Here is an 18269-nt window from a genome sequence, read left to right on the forward strand (position 1 = left end):
AACCAGGGTAAAATACTTCTAGAACACAAACACACACACATACTTACAAGGCGAAATGTCTCTGTATCTATTTTTGGAAATGTTTTGAGGTAATCTGGCACAAGACATTGTCATTCCAGGTTTTTTCCTATACAATTGCTAAAGACAAAAAAGATGGTCAAGATATAAAATACCTGTTAGTATATGCATAGAGGTACTTTTTATAACATAAATTACTGAACAAAGATAGTTTCAACAAATATGGAAATACTTTTCATAAGAAAACCCTGTGAAATATTCTATGGGATCATTTAAAATAATTGAGACATCATCACAATTTGGTTGAAGACAAACTGACTGTTAAATTTCAGACTTCCATAAGAACACTAATGCAGTGAAGTCAGTATTATATAATGTTAAGGGAATTGGCAGATACTGACATTCCACATGGTGGTTTGGGGCAAGCAGATGGTGTTGTGTACAGCTCTCTACCTACAATGAAGTTGTTTCAGAGCTTTTTTTTTGTTTTGTTTTGTCAGATATCTTCCTGCATTTCATTAGGTATACAGTGAATCCTGTGCTTTTCTTGCACAGTATCTCCTTTGAGAGGTCTCTGTCCTGTCATGCCTTAGTCATTCACTGCCGTAACTATTATGCTGCAAACAGTACCAGTGATATCATCCAGGTTCAATAAAAAGTACTTTAAAAACTTCAAATCTGAATCATTTAAATACTTCGTTTTAAAGTGAACTCCTAAGTGAATTGACAGAAAAGAGGCCTTAAACCTGAGCAAGAGATGTGGCAAGTAGAGCTTTGAAATCACTTTTTAACCAGAGAACACAACCTTTCACTTGCCCTTCCAGCATAAAACATGGTGACTACACACATTCCATGCACAAGTTTGACATCCTGTGGTAATGGAACAGCTAAATGAAGACCTGGGAGTTGTGTGTCAGTACACCCACACATTTCTTGACCCAAACACACACACCAAAGCCGTTTATGTAACACTGGGTGTTACAAAACCGTAACTTTCCCTGGAAGAGCTCCCAGTGTAAACCTGTGCAGTTTAACATACAAGGTACATATGCTGCAAAATGTGGGTACTATTCTATGTATAAAATAAGTACATTTTACCAGAAGTCTCAAATAGCATGTTTTATAAAAATACATTGTGATACATAACCTTAGGTCTCTGGTGAGGAATTCACTTTGCCGTGTTTTACAAATTACTGCTTCTTGCTTTAAGTCACTTGACCTCATGCATTAATGAAGATGGAGTATCACCAGAGCACAGGTTAGCACTAAAGAAAGACTATAGCTATCAGCAGCTATTGATACCAAAAGAAATGCACTGTTCTTTTCAAATATGCCAAAAAATTAACTATTTATAAAGTAATTTGTTACACATTCTTAATAGGGCTGTATTTTCCATTGGTAATTTTATATTCCCTCATTGAAATTGTCCATAAAATGTCAACAGTTTAGCTGTCATTCAGCTCCTACATTAACTTTGATTAGTAATAAAGGTCTGAGTACAGAACACAAATCTTTGGTATGGATTTTTGTCATCACCACTATAAAAGTTTATTAAAATAGGCCCCTGATAACCATAAAAAGTTGCAAGCAATCAATAAGGCTATTTAAAACTGAAACAACATTTAGAAGTAGTATTTGGATTGGTTATTCTATGCCATAACTTTGGACATGTATTATTTCTCTACAGGACCTTTTTTTTTTTTTTTTTTTTTAAAAAAAAAATCTTTCTTTTGAGTGTTGAGTCAATTGTTTTACTCCAAATTGCTGATGGTACTGAAATTTAAGTGAAGTTTTCTCTGTTTAAAATTATTACTATCCCAAAAGACTTGAAACTTGCACACAAATGCAGGTGACAGTACTCACATCAAACTGAGCCAGAACAGTTCCAGTGATAAGCCCCTCTGCTAGCTGAATCATGGATTCCCTCAGAGCATTATCATCTTGATGGACACCATCAAGTGGAGATTTCTCAGGGATGTACTGGAAGTCAGGCTCACTCTCCAGCTTCTCTTCCACAACATCATAGACAGCTACAAAAGAAATATGAGTATGAAGGCTCTAACCAGACATGCTGTTTGGCAAGTAAAGTTAACTTTAAGTCACTTATTTAAGTCAACTAAAAAGGCACTTCTCTCCTGTAGAAAAACCCACATTTATTAAAAACATTGATTTTAATCTCCATCATCAAGGAGAAGTAGCCTTTACTGATTACTAGCACCCATGACAAAGCTATTTTTGGCTTTAATAGTCATTTTAAGCAAAAGCACATCATTGACTGTTCACATTTTGATCAAACCTCATGTTAGACCCTACCTTGCCTGGTGTACTCCCTAATCTCAAATTCCCACATCATGCCTCTGAAGATACTACAGGTACATTTACATTTTTACTTTTATTTCATTTTGTATTGATTTGTTCTTTCAGGCTTTGGTGATTAGGGCAAGACATACAGCCCACCAGAGAATTTAGCACTAATATATGCCATTATAACACTATCAATGCTGTATGTGTGCCCTGCCTATAAACAAACTGAAAAATAATATGCATCATCTACTGTACATAACAAACATGCTGTTAGAAATCCTCTCTTTAGTTGAAATTGCATGATCATGAAGGAGGAAACTGGCAGCTCCTCACTTCTACAGCTCAAATGTTTTTATCCAGAACACAAAGATAATCAACACATAAGGGGACACCAATTTAGTAACTTATAAACAGTTTCATATGAAAAAGAAAGTAAACATAAAAACTGCAAGAAAGCTTGCACACAGAACGTGAGCACAAGCAGGAAGCATGAATACAGGAAATATTGTTTATGAGGTGTTAGACATTCTCCTGAAGTAATTTCAATTATTCTGATTGAACATGATTTTTCGTTTTCCTTTCCTGTGCAACTGTATTATAATTGGGATGTAGAGCAGAATTAACTCCAGTGACCATCTGCTGGCAATACTTCAACAGTTTACCTCATGAGTATATAGAAAACACTATTATTTCAACTGCATTTTTAGCACTTTCTGCATCAAGTAGAAATGTTACCACTCATTCTGAATTGTTTTTAAAACATATAGGAGGATTTTGCATATATGGAACAACAAAGGCTTCCAAACACTGGGTTCTTGTTTTGTGTTTTTCTTTTTCTTCAAGGGAATTACAGTAACCTCAGAAACTGCATTCAATATCCAGATAGTTTTCTGGACTTTTTTTCCTTAATCAATGAGAATGAGAAAAAAATTTACTTCATCTCTCTGTTAGAAATACGTGATCTCTGGCTTCGCTATTCATTCCTAATACCTAGTTCTGAACAGTTCCTGAGAGTATGGGATCAGTTAAGATTTATACAATAGGCTGTATTGGTGCAAGTCCTTTTCAAGGAAGGGAGTTACTTCTTAAAAGATAAGCATTCCATCAGAATACAAAAAATTAAGATTAGAAAATAAATCCAAGGTGTTTTTTGATATTTTTTTTTCCTTATGTACATATCACTCACCATTGGGTCGAACTAGGAGCACAAGTTCCCCTGAGTGTCTCTCACAGCTAGCTTTAATAAACATAACAACTTGATCGTGGGTATGTTCTGCTATATCCCTGCCGTTGATCAGTACAACCTGGTCTCCTTCATTCAGACGAGGGACACAAAGATCAGCCTGCAACACGCAAAAATAAAATCTGTAAAATGAGCCATTTCCAACTTGTCACCTTAAAATAGCAACTGAAAGTAACTACACTCTGGGACTTGAATCCTAACAGCCAAGTTGCTATGGTTGCTGCATTGTATTCAAATGATAAATCTGAGTGTTGCTCAATATGAGACAGTGCCATTCATATGTACAGATCAATTTGTCACTGGGAGGTGACTGTCATTGTCATGTCTTTCAGCAGCTGTTACTCCACTCCTCTGGTTGAAGTAGAAAGCTTGGCTGAGCTTCTCTTTTTCAATCACATTTTACACAGGCAAGAAGAATGTTATCTTTGAAGAGAAGGGAGTTATTGTCTAAATCAATTTCAGAGGCTTAAATACTTCAGGTATGAAACATTACAATTGTAACGACAAGAGTAAGACAATTACCAAAGACAATGCACAAGTCTAAGTAATCCCAAAAAGAAGAATAAAAATAATTATTATACCACAGTTCAACTATGGTTGCAAAAAAGGAAAGAGCACATTCCACCACCAATTATCTTTTCCTTGGAGACTGGCTATTTAAAGCTTTCACCCAAAATTATTTATATTATTAAATATTTTAGAGATAATAATTTACATGGGTAAGAACATTGTTCTTAGCACAGATTTCAACAGGAAAAAAAAATGGGGAAAAAATGCTGTATTTCTTAACTATTAGCAAATAAATGGTTCACTCTACTGTAAAAGGTGTAAACAGAGCTGACTTCAGTCAGCTGAATACCAGGTCAGTATTTCTGGCAATCAAGTGACAAAATATTGTGCCTGGTTTGAAGACACTATTGATAGTCACTACACACCATTAACAACAGACAATCAGACCTAATGAATGATTCATGATGTCTGATTTTAACCTAAGTCTTGGCTTTATTCAGCTACATCTGTCACTAAAGTAAGAGGTGTTTGCCGTTTTAGCTGTTTCTAAGAGAATAGAAGACGCCATATAAATTAGATTAAATTGTATGAATTCCTATATTAAAAAATAATCAAGTAAATGCATTGTTAAGATGATAGCTCAAGAAACAGTGCATACTGAACATCCACAGATCTGTAATTTTCAGGAACTAAATCTTGTTTCATTAGAAAAATATTTTTGAGGATTGAACTTTTCTTCCCCAGTGTTATATAGCCCCACAAAATCCTTTCTGCAAATCATTTGCTTTCTTAGGATAATGTCAGCACAGGCTTGTTTCATAGGCAGCTAAGAAATAGTTACTAGTTTTGAGCACATACTTAAAGCTACACAGATATTTCAAACAGTTTGATTTTTGATAACTTACAGGTGTTCCTGGAGCTACCCTGGACACTATTACGGGCATCTTCTGATCATATCCACCCTTTAAAAATAAATTACAGAAGTCATAAACCATAAACATCAGAAAAACAACTTAACAGACACAAAGGGAATAGTTTCTGTACCTTGACATTGAAGCCAAACCTTCCATTTTCATCTGGTTTCATTCTGATCATAACAAGATTGTCATGGGGGATACCACCATTGGGCTAGTAAAAAGAAAAAATAATATATTACTTGTTACTATAGCATTTGTGGATATTGTATGCAATAATTTTGCATTTTCCTCATTAAGAAACTGATACTGGACACTCATGAAAACATCAATAAGGCAAATGTCTTATCTCATCAGTTTTACATAGAAGGAAAAACAATTATACACTTAAAGTCTTGGATGTAATTAAGTTAAAAGTGTGTTCTGTCAAAGGAAGCTCAGAGTAAGAAATGGCACTAATGGCTTCAAGCAGTCTTAAGAGAAACAAATTACCAAACTGAAACATTTTAAATTATTTTAGTTTAGACTGCAGCAAAGAGCCCACAGTAAGAATGTAACACGATAACAAATGAGGTAAATTAATACACACTTTTTCTCCCCTATTAACTGCAGTATGGTAGCAGTAAGCTGAGACAAGTTTGGCAACCAAACCTTGATTCCATATTCCATCCTATTTTGTGCTTAATGTAGTATGAGTTCTGTCAAGCTCTGACAATTCAAACATTTTATTTATTTATTATTATTCTGATCAGAACAACATTGTCACAGGAACCACCAACAAACTGGGGAATACTAGATACTTTTGTAATCTGGCAAAATCAACTTATTGCCACAGAAATGAATTTTAGTTTATTCTACATTAATGTCACAGGCTGAATATCACCTAGTACATACATGGTGACGATGTGAAGTACTATTAAAGAGATTTATTTCAACAATGTTTTTATTGTTACCAAATACAACCCAAAGCATAAGAGTCATATTCAGAAAAGAAGAAAAAAATCCACGTATTAAAGGAAATCAAATGTTCCTATTAGGTATGAAAGTTCAAAACCTGCAGGTTAAATTAGGTAAAAAGGTTGCTAAACTTGGCTCATAAGAACTGGAAAAAAAATATATTAAAAAGACAACTCAGTGTCACGTGTTTTAAGCTCCTGATTAAAGCCAAACCACCCCCACCCCATCCCAACCGCATTCATCGTAGTGAAAAGACGAAAACTTCGGGGAAGGAGAGAAGAGTAAACATAAGAGTAAGCATAAGAGATATTGATGAGAAGGAAGGGAGCATATAATTTTTTGCCAACGTTCACTGGCACAGGAGACCAGGCGAATGTTCCTGGGCAGGATGAACAATAAGCAATGGCTCACATGCAGAGTTTGGCAAGTTCTGTGCAATTCCTTTCCCCAGATAAAAAAAGAGGGGTAATTATTTCCTACTCTAACAAGCAATTTTGAATTGCCTGTTTATAATGAAAAACATGAAGAGAGCACTGTAGATCATCATTAACTTGTCCTGACTGCAAAAACTCCTGGCCACACCTGTTTTCAAATACTTCTGGACATTCTGACTGGATGCTTAAGGAAGGCTGCCATAAAAAGCTCTCATTTCCATACCTGTCCTACTACCATTCTAAATGAACTCTTCATACGTAAATAGACAAAGGAAATTTGACAGATTAATGAAGGCAAAATGATCAGAGTTTTTCCTGGAAATATTTGAGATGGAGCAACAGAAGAGACTTTAACAGTACAGAAACCTGAAGTGCATTGTGATCAGAAAAGCAATCTTGAAAAATTACTTTCAAAATCCTAAATTTCTAATTTCACAAAATGTAGGAGTCATCCTGTGTTTCTTTTCTAGTACCCCAAATAAAAAGCAATCAGCAGACCAAATTACATCTTCAATTACAACAGTGTGCTGCCGTAAGTAGGGCTGAGTAAATGTAATTCATTGGATCAGAGCAAACAATCACACTGACAATGCACACAGGAAAAAGAATCTTATTCTGCAAAAAACAACACAGCTGTGTGAGAACTAAAAGGAGTTTTAAAAAAACAACTGAAAGTTATTTTTGTCAATTCGGTACAGATAACTGAACGCAGAAAGACTTGATGAGTTGTGTTATTTTTCGGAACAGAACTTCACTATGGCTTGAGTAAGCACCAGCAGAAGACCGAGTTGTTAAAAATACTGTTTCATGATTTAATTAAGGCAAACTTTTTCTGACATTCCCAAAATGCTCATAAATTTAAAAAGTTTCAATTTTGTGTTTTATTAAAACCCCAGCTATGAAATTAAATATGGGCTTTATGGGAATCTTAACTTTATAACAAGGCCTGAGAGAACACCCTAGGCTTAGGGTTCAGAATGAAAATAAAAATAAACCATAGGCATTTCTAAAATATCAATTTTGGGAGCTGACTCATAATTTTGAATGTCTGAGGTTGGTGAAACTGTTTATACAGTATTTGTTACATCTGGATGTTAAGGAGTTTTCCCATTCTGAAAAACATTTCTTGTTCCACATCAGTATAAAACCAAAAACCATTTGAAAACTTTTCTAAGAACAAAAATCACAAAAATGGTCAGTGACTTCTCACCTCAGACAGAAAATAATCAACTGATTATATTACTCATCTAGCACATGCTCAAGAAAGCAAAAACTGGCTTGGATGTTTACGTTCCTTGTCACAAGTCTCTGGGTAGTGGCTCTTTCTTGGAAATTCTAATCAGAAATGTTACCACAGATTCAAAAATCCACTCCAGACAAAACTACTCCAGATGCTAGTAGGAATTTTTAGGTTCAGCTTTTTGACAAAAGCTAGGTTAAACACAATTTTTCATACCAGCAGTAGTTACCTACAATGTCGTCTTTTAAACCGACAGTGACTTCTGAAAAGGTTAAAAGTTTCTGCAAGTGATGAAAAGCTGAGTATTATAAAAAAGATCTAACATGTTTTGCATAGTCATTATATAGTGTAGTCATTTGGTGACAGCAGACAAAGGAGTACTCCAGCGGGTAGAAAAAGTAGTAGTAGTGAGGAAAGAGAAGGTATGTATAATGGAAATGCTGCAATGTAACATACAAGCGTGGCAATTCCCTGAAATGTATCAGAATTTAGCTAAACAAAAGTAGATCTTTCGGAAAAAAGCAAAATAATTGAACTAGACCTAAAAACTTACTGTGGACTTTTCAGGTGATGCAGGAACATCAAATGTTTCATTAATATGGTTATCCAGTTCCTGCTGTGAGTGTGAATGATGAATTTGGTTCCAACTGTTCTTTTTAAATTGTTTGGGTGGTAATGCAGGAGGCTGCCCATCTATAGGAGTTTCTTGAGATCTAAGTACCAAAAAAAAAAAAGTAAAATCATTAGATATTGACAATACTTTAACAATTTCAGGTAAACTAAATAAACTGCTTGAAGAAACTCAGGGTTTAAGACCTGAACATATGCATATATTTTGAGAATCTCAAAGATTTACTGTGGTGGAATACATTGGAAGTATATGCTTAGCCATGTTACGGCCTTATTCTTGAAAAGCAATAGTACATAAAACAAGTGAGTTCAAGTTTTATACATTACTTTTTCCTTTTTTTTCCCCCAAAGGTTATAGCACTCTTAACCCATTCTGTGTTTACAAACTATAAAATTCACTGTATTTACACAGTTGTATTTAGATATTTATTTTTAGCAAAAGTAATGTCACTTAAAATGTTTCCTGCAATAAGAAAACCAATTAGATCACAAGTCAATGCCTGAAATTAATCTTAAAAAAAAATTATCTTAAAAACAGACAAAAGCATTCTAATGAAGTGCTCCCACGCTATTTTTTGCCTTTTGATCTAGAAATAGGAGTGCAAACTCAAGTCAATTCAGCTGTCCACCCACATTTATTTGAAAAGCTCAGTGGAGGTGATAGAGTTAAAATTTTCAATTTAAAAGTATATATATACACACACACAAAGGCATATTTCAAAAGAACTTTGGTTTTATTCCCCTTTGAAATATGTGCAGCATTGAAACATTTGTAAAAATGGCATTCACAGCATGCATTTTTGAGTTGAGTTTTAACATCATTACAGAAGATAGAATAGCAGAAACTTCTCTTTCTGTTTTAGATCTTCAAGCACTGTACTGTAGATTAATAAAAATGCTCTCTGTGTTTATGTGCAATATAGATCATTTCCTTTATTAGTCCTTTTGGAATAAAAGCTTAACCATATAGCTTGTATTATATAGATGATTCATCTTTCATTATATGGCTTTATACTTAAGAATTAAGGAGAACATTTTTAGAGGCTCGAAAGGGCAGTTAGCATTAGATCCTATTAGCTTAGTTTGAATGTCAGTTTCTAAATACCAGCAAGGATACATGCCTTCCTCCTCACAAACCACATTAAAAGGTATTATTAAGTAATTTAACTACTTATGGCAACAGCCCACTGATACTAGCAGCAAATCCCAAACCCGTGAAGAATGAAGTTACAGGTTACAGCTAAACCTGAAGAGAACACCACCACCAAAACCAGGTGCTGCCATTCTTTCACTCACACCCATGCCCCTGTCCTTGAATGACACCAGTGCTCCTCCCTTGGCCAGCCCAGCTTACCAAACCAGCCAAATACAGCGACTTTTGCACAAGCCTGGGTAGCTCTCTGCTGGTTCAACAAGATGAATCGTCTCATCCCTAGGTCGAGCACTGTGAGGGGAGGGAAGTACACTCCCAGAAGCCAGAAATAGGACAATGTCCCTTTCGTTATCAGCAAGCTGTAGCACTGACTCATACTATAACATCCCTCTAAAAAACACAGGTACTCGCGTGGCTAGCTGCAGTAAACTGTTAGCTGGGTAAGACTCTCGTTATGAGACAGAACAGCATTTCAGGTTGCTGCAAGTCTGAAAACCTAAAGGCAGCTGTACATCAAATTCCATCCCGCAGAATTTGGTTCTGTGTAACTAAAGGGGAACAGGGCCCAGGTGCACATTTTCAAAAAAAAACAAAAATGAAAAAATAAGATCCGTATTGCCGGTGATCCGGTGATTTAAAACCAGGGATGAACATCCTTCAAAAAGTGAGATAATGGAGTAGAAAATGGAACATTTCACTAAAAAAAGTGCACATTTTCCACTTCAGTTTTTAAAAATGTAGCCATTTTTCTAGAACACAAATATTTATTTTTTTTTTTGGTCAATTTAGGGAAACAGCACATTTGAAAAGATCCTAACAGTATCTTGAGAGATACTTTTGCTTAATGTCAACTTTTAGAAAATAATAGAAATAATATCTTGTGACACTTTTCAGTGCAACTAAAAGTAAAAAGCCTTTTTATTATTATTGATAAGTACCTTTTCAGAATAAAGTTTTGTGGAGAGGGAAAAATATGATGGTTGCCAACATTTGCCGAATGAATTTTCAAGGCAACTCTAAATTATTTAGACATTGACTTACGAAGGTCACACAGAGCTTTTTATGTACCTGTGTATTTATACATTCAGCTCTGGCAGCACATCCTTTCAAGTGAAGGGCAACACGGTTATATATTTTCCTGCAAACAATTACTCCTGAGAATTTTAAACTGAATAAAAAAGGAATGGGAAACCTTCATAAAGACACAAAAGGATTCCGATAGAAGTAAATGTTGGAACTTAGGTTTGACTAGATGTTGGTCCATACATGTCTACAAACACAAATTCCTACAGAACATACAAACGTATAGAAAAGATTGGAAAAGTTACTTAAATGAGCATTTTAGTCGCAGCAAGGCAAGCACTGTAATACATTAGCATAACGAATTGTGAGAACTAACAATCAAGCCTTGGGCAAAAACTTCATTGCTTTATATTTGCCCAGTCAGCTTTGAATTTCCTTATGAATGCTTAGACAATGGCAGTGAAAGCAGCCTGTTTTGCAGGCAAAGCAGCTCTCTGTTTCTGCTTTCAGCAATTTACATCATAATAAAATAACACACAAAACCTCACACTGACTACCTTTGTGTATTTTTGTTACAGATATCCGGTCTGACCTTTCATAATATATTAAGCAAACATTTCATACACATACCCATAAGTTCATTAAACTAAATATATATCATGTGCTTTTGGAATTTAAGGTTATAATTACCTCCATAAACTACAAGCTGTTCTGAATAGCACATGCGGATGAAGACAAAAAAAAAGCAGATTGAAAGACTGTGCTACCTAACCTATAATGCCTTTCTCAACTGCGCTGAAAATCTAATTTACTTTGCTATATTGACTCCAAACTTCAAGAGAGCACTATACAGACTGTCAGGTTAGCCCCTCTTACTGTCTTGCACACACGAGTTTGATCCGTAACTAGGAATTTCCAATAAATTAGCAGATGGACTACTCTAATCTCCCAACTTGGAATAATCTAAATATTTAACATATAGCTTTGGGTTGTCTTGTTTTGTTTTGTTTTATTTTTGAGTGTAAAACAGTACACTTTTTAATTATACGGTCAATGTAAACTTTGTGACTCTACTACTTTCATTCATAAATATCAAAGCTTGAATCAATAACATCACCTGAGCCTTTCAGAAGACTCTGAAACCCTCACGGTTCACATTTTTGACAGTAATATCCTTATCTTCACTCTTAAAAGTACCTTATACTAAGTGTCTATAGAGGGAGATTAAATTCCACTTCTGAACTTCCAACAAAGGAAAAAAAAAATAGTGATGGAAGAGCAATATTTTTCCTATTAGGGCATGAAAAGTGCAAAATCATGAAGAACACCCATAGTTGCATAAGTAACTTGCACAACCACTTCCTCTCTACTTTTAAGGTTCATTTCTATGGTAACTTACACAAATCAGATATTAAATAAACAAATCCAAAGAACCTTCAGGAACATATTTTACAACTTAAATTTAGACTAGAGGCATATGAATAAAAGAGCTTTTTAGAATTTTGCTTACTCCACTGTATCACTCTACCATTCAAGATGAGTTTCTCATAACTGACTTCATTTATCTTGGAACTGAAGGAACCTGAGTGCCCGCAGTACAGTAAAACTTAAGTATGAAAAACAGATTCACAAGTGTTCCAGTTTTGAGATTCCCTTGCCACACAAATAGATTAAAAAGACCATCAAAAAAAGGGAACTTTCTATTATTAGGCTAAAGCACTGCTTTTTCATTTCTGAAATCTAAACAATTGACTGTAAAATTATAGCTAATAAAGTAACTTGTGTTATTTTACAAAAACCTTAACAGTTTTCTATTCTATTTCCCTCCCCAAAGTTATGCAAAGTTAGTGAAATACAGTCCAAGCGATGTTTTAAAACCTTAAATACATTCCCAGTGTATTTTTTTCCTGAGACATACCAGCTGTTTATAAAAATGTAATTATGCACATGTTGTTTTATAGTTCTCAAACGGTTTTGAAACCATTTGCATAATTTCCTTGCTTATAAAGATTACACAAAACTATGAGGGTAAATTTAGAATTATATGTGTATCTACATATAAAAAGATACAGCAGCAGTGTTAATATCATTTATATTGTGCACCATTTTTCCCCCAATTCATCCGTAGTCTGGCCTCCAGTTTATTCCAAGCATTTCAGATCTTTCAATAACTCAGGTTTTTTGTTTGTTTGAAAATAAATACTTTTCCCATAGAATTCCTTCAATTCACGTATAGAATCTTTACAAAGAAAAGCTTTAGTTTGCAACCTGCTATAATAATTTTGATTACAAATGAATATATAATCTTTTAGATGACAACTATGTCAAGCAAGAAAATCCTTGCATGAAAAAGGAGGATCTTTATAATTCATATCTACAAAGGCTATGTCATCCTTTTGAACTTAATATGCAATACTACATTTTCATCACCATTGCATAGTACTCTTACAGCATCAATAATATTCAGATTGCTAGGAAAAACAAAACAGTGCAGTCTTAAACAAAATAAAAATATACTCTACAACAATGTACAAAGTATACTAAGAACCTCGGAATGCTGGGGTACTAACAAGGTATTTTGGCTGAGTAATTTGTATGTCTCACACTTCTGTGTTTTGACAAAAAGCAAAATTTCCAAAGTCATGGGATTTTAAAACTTAAAACAAACTTTACTTTTAAAACTTTAAAAGAAATCAATACACTCCAGTTCTACCAAAACCAACTTTTACATTCACATCCAGACACTGATGGTCACAATACAACAAACCCACATTTACATTGGGCAAGGGGAAAGGCATGGCAATCCTGTACTAGGAACACCTCAGATATACATGTAGGTCTTCACTCCTGCATAACTTAATTTTTACTAAGTCTTACACTAATAGCCCCTGAGCAATGGCTACCTTTTTATTAGATTTTCTAGCTCTCCCCAACCCAAACATTTAAAACTATATTCTCTGTGGCACAGATTTCTGACTTGTTATCCTCAGTAGCCCTGTATGCTACCACACAGTAACAAATCAACAAAACTTACGGTGATGATTCCAGTATTATGCTGTTAGCCTGGGTGGAAGATGGAGATCGGTGGTTCACAAATACTTCACTTGGCGAAGTGTGAACCACATGGTCCACTAAATGTCCAACTGATGAGGGTCGTAACCGGGCTCCTTCTTGAGTGAAGGCAGAGTTTCGACTAAAAGGGAAAGCAAAGCAATGCAATGTGAAAAGAATTTCATTATTAACCTACGTTTCTTACACCACTACGAAAGAATGCTAGGAAAACACTTTTTCCTCTCAGTGAAAGCATATGTTCACATACATAGTTCTATGAAATAATTTCAGGTTTCAAAAAATCACTGAAACAATTGTCAGATAGACGTGCTATGTTTCATAACTTTCTTTACGAAAATATTTTTTGCACACTTCCAAAAACACTAAATGGCTATTTTTTGTATTTTTAGAGAAGCCTGAAAGATAATGCTTTCAATGAAAAGGCTACTAAACTGACAGTCCACTCAATGAGAAGTAAAATGAATCCCTGAGAATAAAAATCCTGTTTGTTCATGGAAGAACCTTAACGTCCATTAAGATGAACATTTTATCCCCAACATCTTCTCCTAGAAGAATCATAAGCATTATACTGAGAGTCATTTCCTTTCTGTGACCCAACATTTTCCCATCTGAAAACTAGAATTGTGACATATGCATGTATTCTTAAAATGCCTTGAACCATGAATGATTAAGGTATGTTATACTATAAGCATCTTTATTATATAATTTTAAAAGTAATTTTAAAATTGCTGCAGATATTTGTAACAACCTTCTTTTGAATAATCTACTGCAATGCCAATGAATCTTAAAATCTTGCTTAAGTAATACAAAATTGGATAATGCAGATTCTTAAGCCAGTTTCAGCACACTGAAAGAGAAAGGTGGTTATTTTCCAAAAGAAATCAGAAATTGTTTTCCCCTAACTAGTATAACTAACATAAAACACAGCTCTAACACGTGAAAAGCAAGCTTTGAAGGGAATAAATGCAGAAACACTGAGGGAAATAAATCTGCAAGGATTTCTGATCAAGTAATTTTCCTCAAAGTTTTAATAAGCAAAAGTATCCAGAACTAATTATTTCTGAAATATCACACAGATATCATTATTTTTTCTTAGCCAATTGAATAATTTAATTTTAACCGTGTTTGAGAGAAATCAAGCTCAAATTTAGGGTAGCATGCTACATCTTTGAGTTGAAAAGAGGTTGAGTGAAAAGTATCTATAATTCACCCCTGAACAGGTTCTCATGTGGAGTTAAATGTTCCAGAGACCTAATCAGCACATAATTTTGTCAAGTCATTTGTATAATTTGTATATATAAACCACTAGTCCTTTTATTACACAAGTAGGTCCCTGTCATTAGAAGCAGTCACTTATAGGGAGAGATTCAATGCTACTTACTGATTTGGGGTTCCAGGTGGAGACCTTGATGGTAGGCTCTGGGTTTCTAACCTATCATCAGACAGTGAGTTCCTACTCACTACTTCCCAGTCCATCCCACTCATCAATTTCCGTGCTAAGGGTTTACTGGGGGATCTAGAAGAAAGTAAAATAATTGACCAGAAAGTATAAGAGGTCAGAACAATATTACATAAAATTAACTACAACAAAACTCTAGATATTCTATCAAAGGAAACCAAATCATATGGAAACAGAAATGTAATAATGCAAAACTGTAGTGACGTGCTATGTTGCATCTTCTCAATATACTGTACTCCATTTTCTGTACTTTGTATGAGAACATCAGTGAAATACAGTCGTGAAATACTGTTGGCTGGTACAAAGGCAGACACGGTAGAAAAAGAACCTATTAAAAACTTCACCAGGCATTTCTAATGCGTCAGAGAGAATCTGACTAAAACAGAATATTCAAGAGGTACAAACTAAAAAAAAAAAAAAGAAAAAAACGCTAAGTAACAGAACTGTTCAGCCGTCTCAGGAAAATAAAACTGTGGGAACATCTGTCCAAAAAAACTCCCAAAGACTTTGAAGAACTGAAAGCAGGGCAATAAGGAACACGGCAACCAAACTGCTGGGCTTTGTCTGCTCATGAGGGTTTTTCCTTCAAGGTGACACACGCTTTCTTCCAGAACTTGTCTTGACACCAATAAACGAGATGCAATCATTTTATTTAATCTTCGTAGTGGGCTACTTTTGGGTTCCATTCAGTTTTGTGCCAGAAACATCCTTCAGGTTGAGGTCATTATCCCCATCGTTTCTTGTAAGAAAGGAATCACTTCTTATTTGTTGCCATTTCTTGATATTGAGGAAATTTTTTCTTTTCATCCTCCAGTCATACCAGGATACATACTCACCTCTTCTGCTGTTTCTTTCTCATATTTCTCAAGCACAGATGAAACCATCCTTTAAATATCTAATGAACTACTATTTTTCCCTCTAATAATGGACAGTGTCAAATGAATCATCCAAGGCTTGTGGTTGCCTTTCTCTAAGTGGCATCACATGGGTTTGTTCATCCATCCTGCACCTAAACATATCCAGACTTCAGCTTTTTATTGTTTTTAACCGAAGATTTTTCAGCCAACAACAAAAATTCTTTCTAATCACCCTTAAATACATGTCCTTGTATTTTGTGTTAATGAGTTTTTACTTCACCTCTACCACTCTGATGATGCTACATAGTTCAATTTCTCCCCTATTATTAGCCAACTCCAGTGATATTGGTGTCCCCCATGATACCTCAATTTCAGTCACAATCATTTAGTTCCCATTTGACATTATATTTTATCACTACACTCTTCTTTATTCTCCAACTTTGGAGAAAAAGGTGACAACATATTACTGTACCAGCATAATGCTCTCCTCCATTTCCTTCCCCAGCTCCATACAACCACATCACAAAACTTCTGCCTTTGCTGTGCCCTAAACACCTGGTAACTGTTCTTTATTTTCATCTTATCATTATCACCTTACAGATTTACTGAAAGTGCAAACCCAGAAAGAAGGAACTTTGAGAAAATAAGGAACTACTGACACACAAATTACATCCTTCTGAAAACGAGAACTTCAGCTACAAATACATTTTTGCTTCTCACAGAAATTCAATTAAATACAAGCCACCACCTTAAGTAGACCATCCTCAGTATTAGTTTTATTAGAAAACAAAAAGCAAACGTCATGTTGAGTAATCTATCTGCACATACAGGAACATGCATGTCTTATTGCTTGGTACTAAAGCAGTGGTGATCTGGGTGTGAGGGGTTTTTAACTTTTGTTGTTGTATTTATTCCCTCCCTATGTCCTGATGAAGTTCTGAACATGTGTTGCATGCTGTTTTGCTGTTCTAAAGATTTACTAAATAGCAGCTGAAAAAATTCAGAGAGTTGAGCAAGATGGGCTGTTCTAAATCCTATTCCTTCAGGTCTTAATCCACCTGAAAAAAATCTAGCAGTGTATCGATAACTGAAAGCAGACAATATAGCAGCTGTTTATTTCCTGAGAAATAAGACATCCAGCTTCTTTGAATGGATCACTGTATTTAAGTAGTATTAATTTGATTCAGAAATAATTAGCTTGATATCAAGTCAATTAAACCAATATTCTCATTTACATAATTTGCTTCAAATATGAGCAACTCAGACCTCTTTAGAGATTTTTATTCACGTAGCAAATTCAAACAGTTCTGAACGGGTACAATAAAAAGAAACCAGCAGAACTGAAATACATATCTAATGTTACCAGCTCATTATTCTTTTATTAACCAAAGGCAATCATTAGCTAGACTTTGCTGACACTAAGTTTGCAGCCAGCAGATCAGCACCAGAAGCCAGTTCTGCCAAGAGGTAAATTCTACTGACTAGAAAACTAGCTGGGGGGAAAATGCAGATGAACACAGTATAACCAGGGGTAAATTAGGTGAACACGGGAGTGACGATACAGTACTGACAGACATGTAAAGACACCTTCTGAACTATCTTCACCTTCAGTGAAAAATAATTAAATAAATCAACAGGTGGATACAGGAAAGTTTTGTTTTGTTTTAAATGCACAATAGCAGCAAAAGGGGAATTTTCTTGCCTGTATAAACAGAAGATAAATTATGAAGAGAGACACAAAAATTTGGGCACAGGGAAAAAAAAACAATTTTTTTTTTTCTTAAAATAAAAACCATTTATGAGTGCTTCAAAACCAACTCACCCCATTGTATCTTGAATCAGTTTAACTACATTTTGAAAAACTTCCTCAAAGTATGCACCAAATTAGTACAACCTTAAAAATAAGAAAAGCAGCACCTCCTTCCTTATCAAAATAATCCAATGTTAGGAAAACTCACCTTTTACTGTGGATATGGTCTGATCTTTCAGAAATTATACCACTACCATGATAAACAGCTGCAGAGTTTATCAGCAAAGGTTCGTTTCAATTATTTTATTAACAGCTCTAACCTCAGAGTCCCACCCACTCATGTTTGTTGCCTCCATTTCCTGTCTTTGCAGAAATTTCAAAGAAAAAATAACCACACGCAGCGCTGAACTTCTCAGTGCTGTGGCTTTTTGATACTGGTTCTCTTTCCAACACATAGAAATATAACAATAAGTTTTGATGTTTAATTAAAATTTAAGATGCATCATGAAATATTCCTGCACACTTATTCTCTGCTATTAATTTCTTACAATACTCTTAACTTTCACGTGACGTATTTCAGATGGGAGGAGGAGAGTAAGCACAAAAAAATTTTGAAATGCTTTGGTAAACTTTGAAATTCTGAATTCTGCATTTGTCTGCTTGTTCTGGATACTTCTACTGCACCCCACCACACGGCACGGCTGA

The 18269-nt window shown here is 34.9% G+C and overlaps 1 protein-coding gene across 6 annotated transcripts in view; it reads right to left on the minus strand.

Moving 5' to 3' along the window:
* PTPN4 (protein tyrosine phosphatase non-receptor type 4) overlaps positions 1–18269 on the minus strand; it is a 108297-nt gene that overhangs the window by 11684 nt on the left and 78344 nt on the right. For all 6 annotated transcript variants that reach the window (XM_084289568.1, XM_084289563.1, XM_084289564.1 and 3 more), the window contains 8 exons: positions 14880–15014; positions 13461–13619; positions 8174–8333; positions 5120–5203; positions 4981–5037; positions 3509–3665; positions 1882–2048; positions 48–138 (listed from right to left, as the gene is read on the minus strand). In XM_084289568.1, the coding sequence (XP_084145694.1) occupies positions 48–138; positions 1882–2048; positions 3509–3665; positions 4981–5037; positions 5120–5203; positions 8174–8333; positions 13461–13619; positions 14880–15014 (1010 nt within the window). The remainder of the gene's footprint in view (positions 1–47; positions 139–1881; positions 2049–3508; positions 3666–4980; positions 5038–5119; positions 5204–8173; positions 8334–13460; positions 13620–14879; positions 15015–18269) is intronic.

Source organism: Netta rufina (assembly GCF_964035555.1).
Source record: "Netta rufina genome assembly, chromosome: 6".
Lineage (NCBI taxonomy): Eukaryota > Metazoa > Chordata > Aves > Anseriformes > Anatidae > Netta > Netta rufina.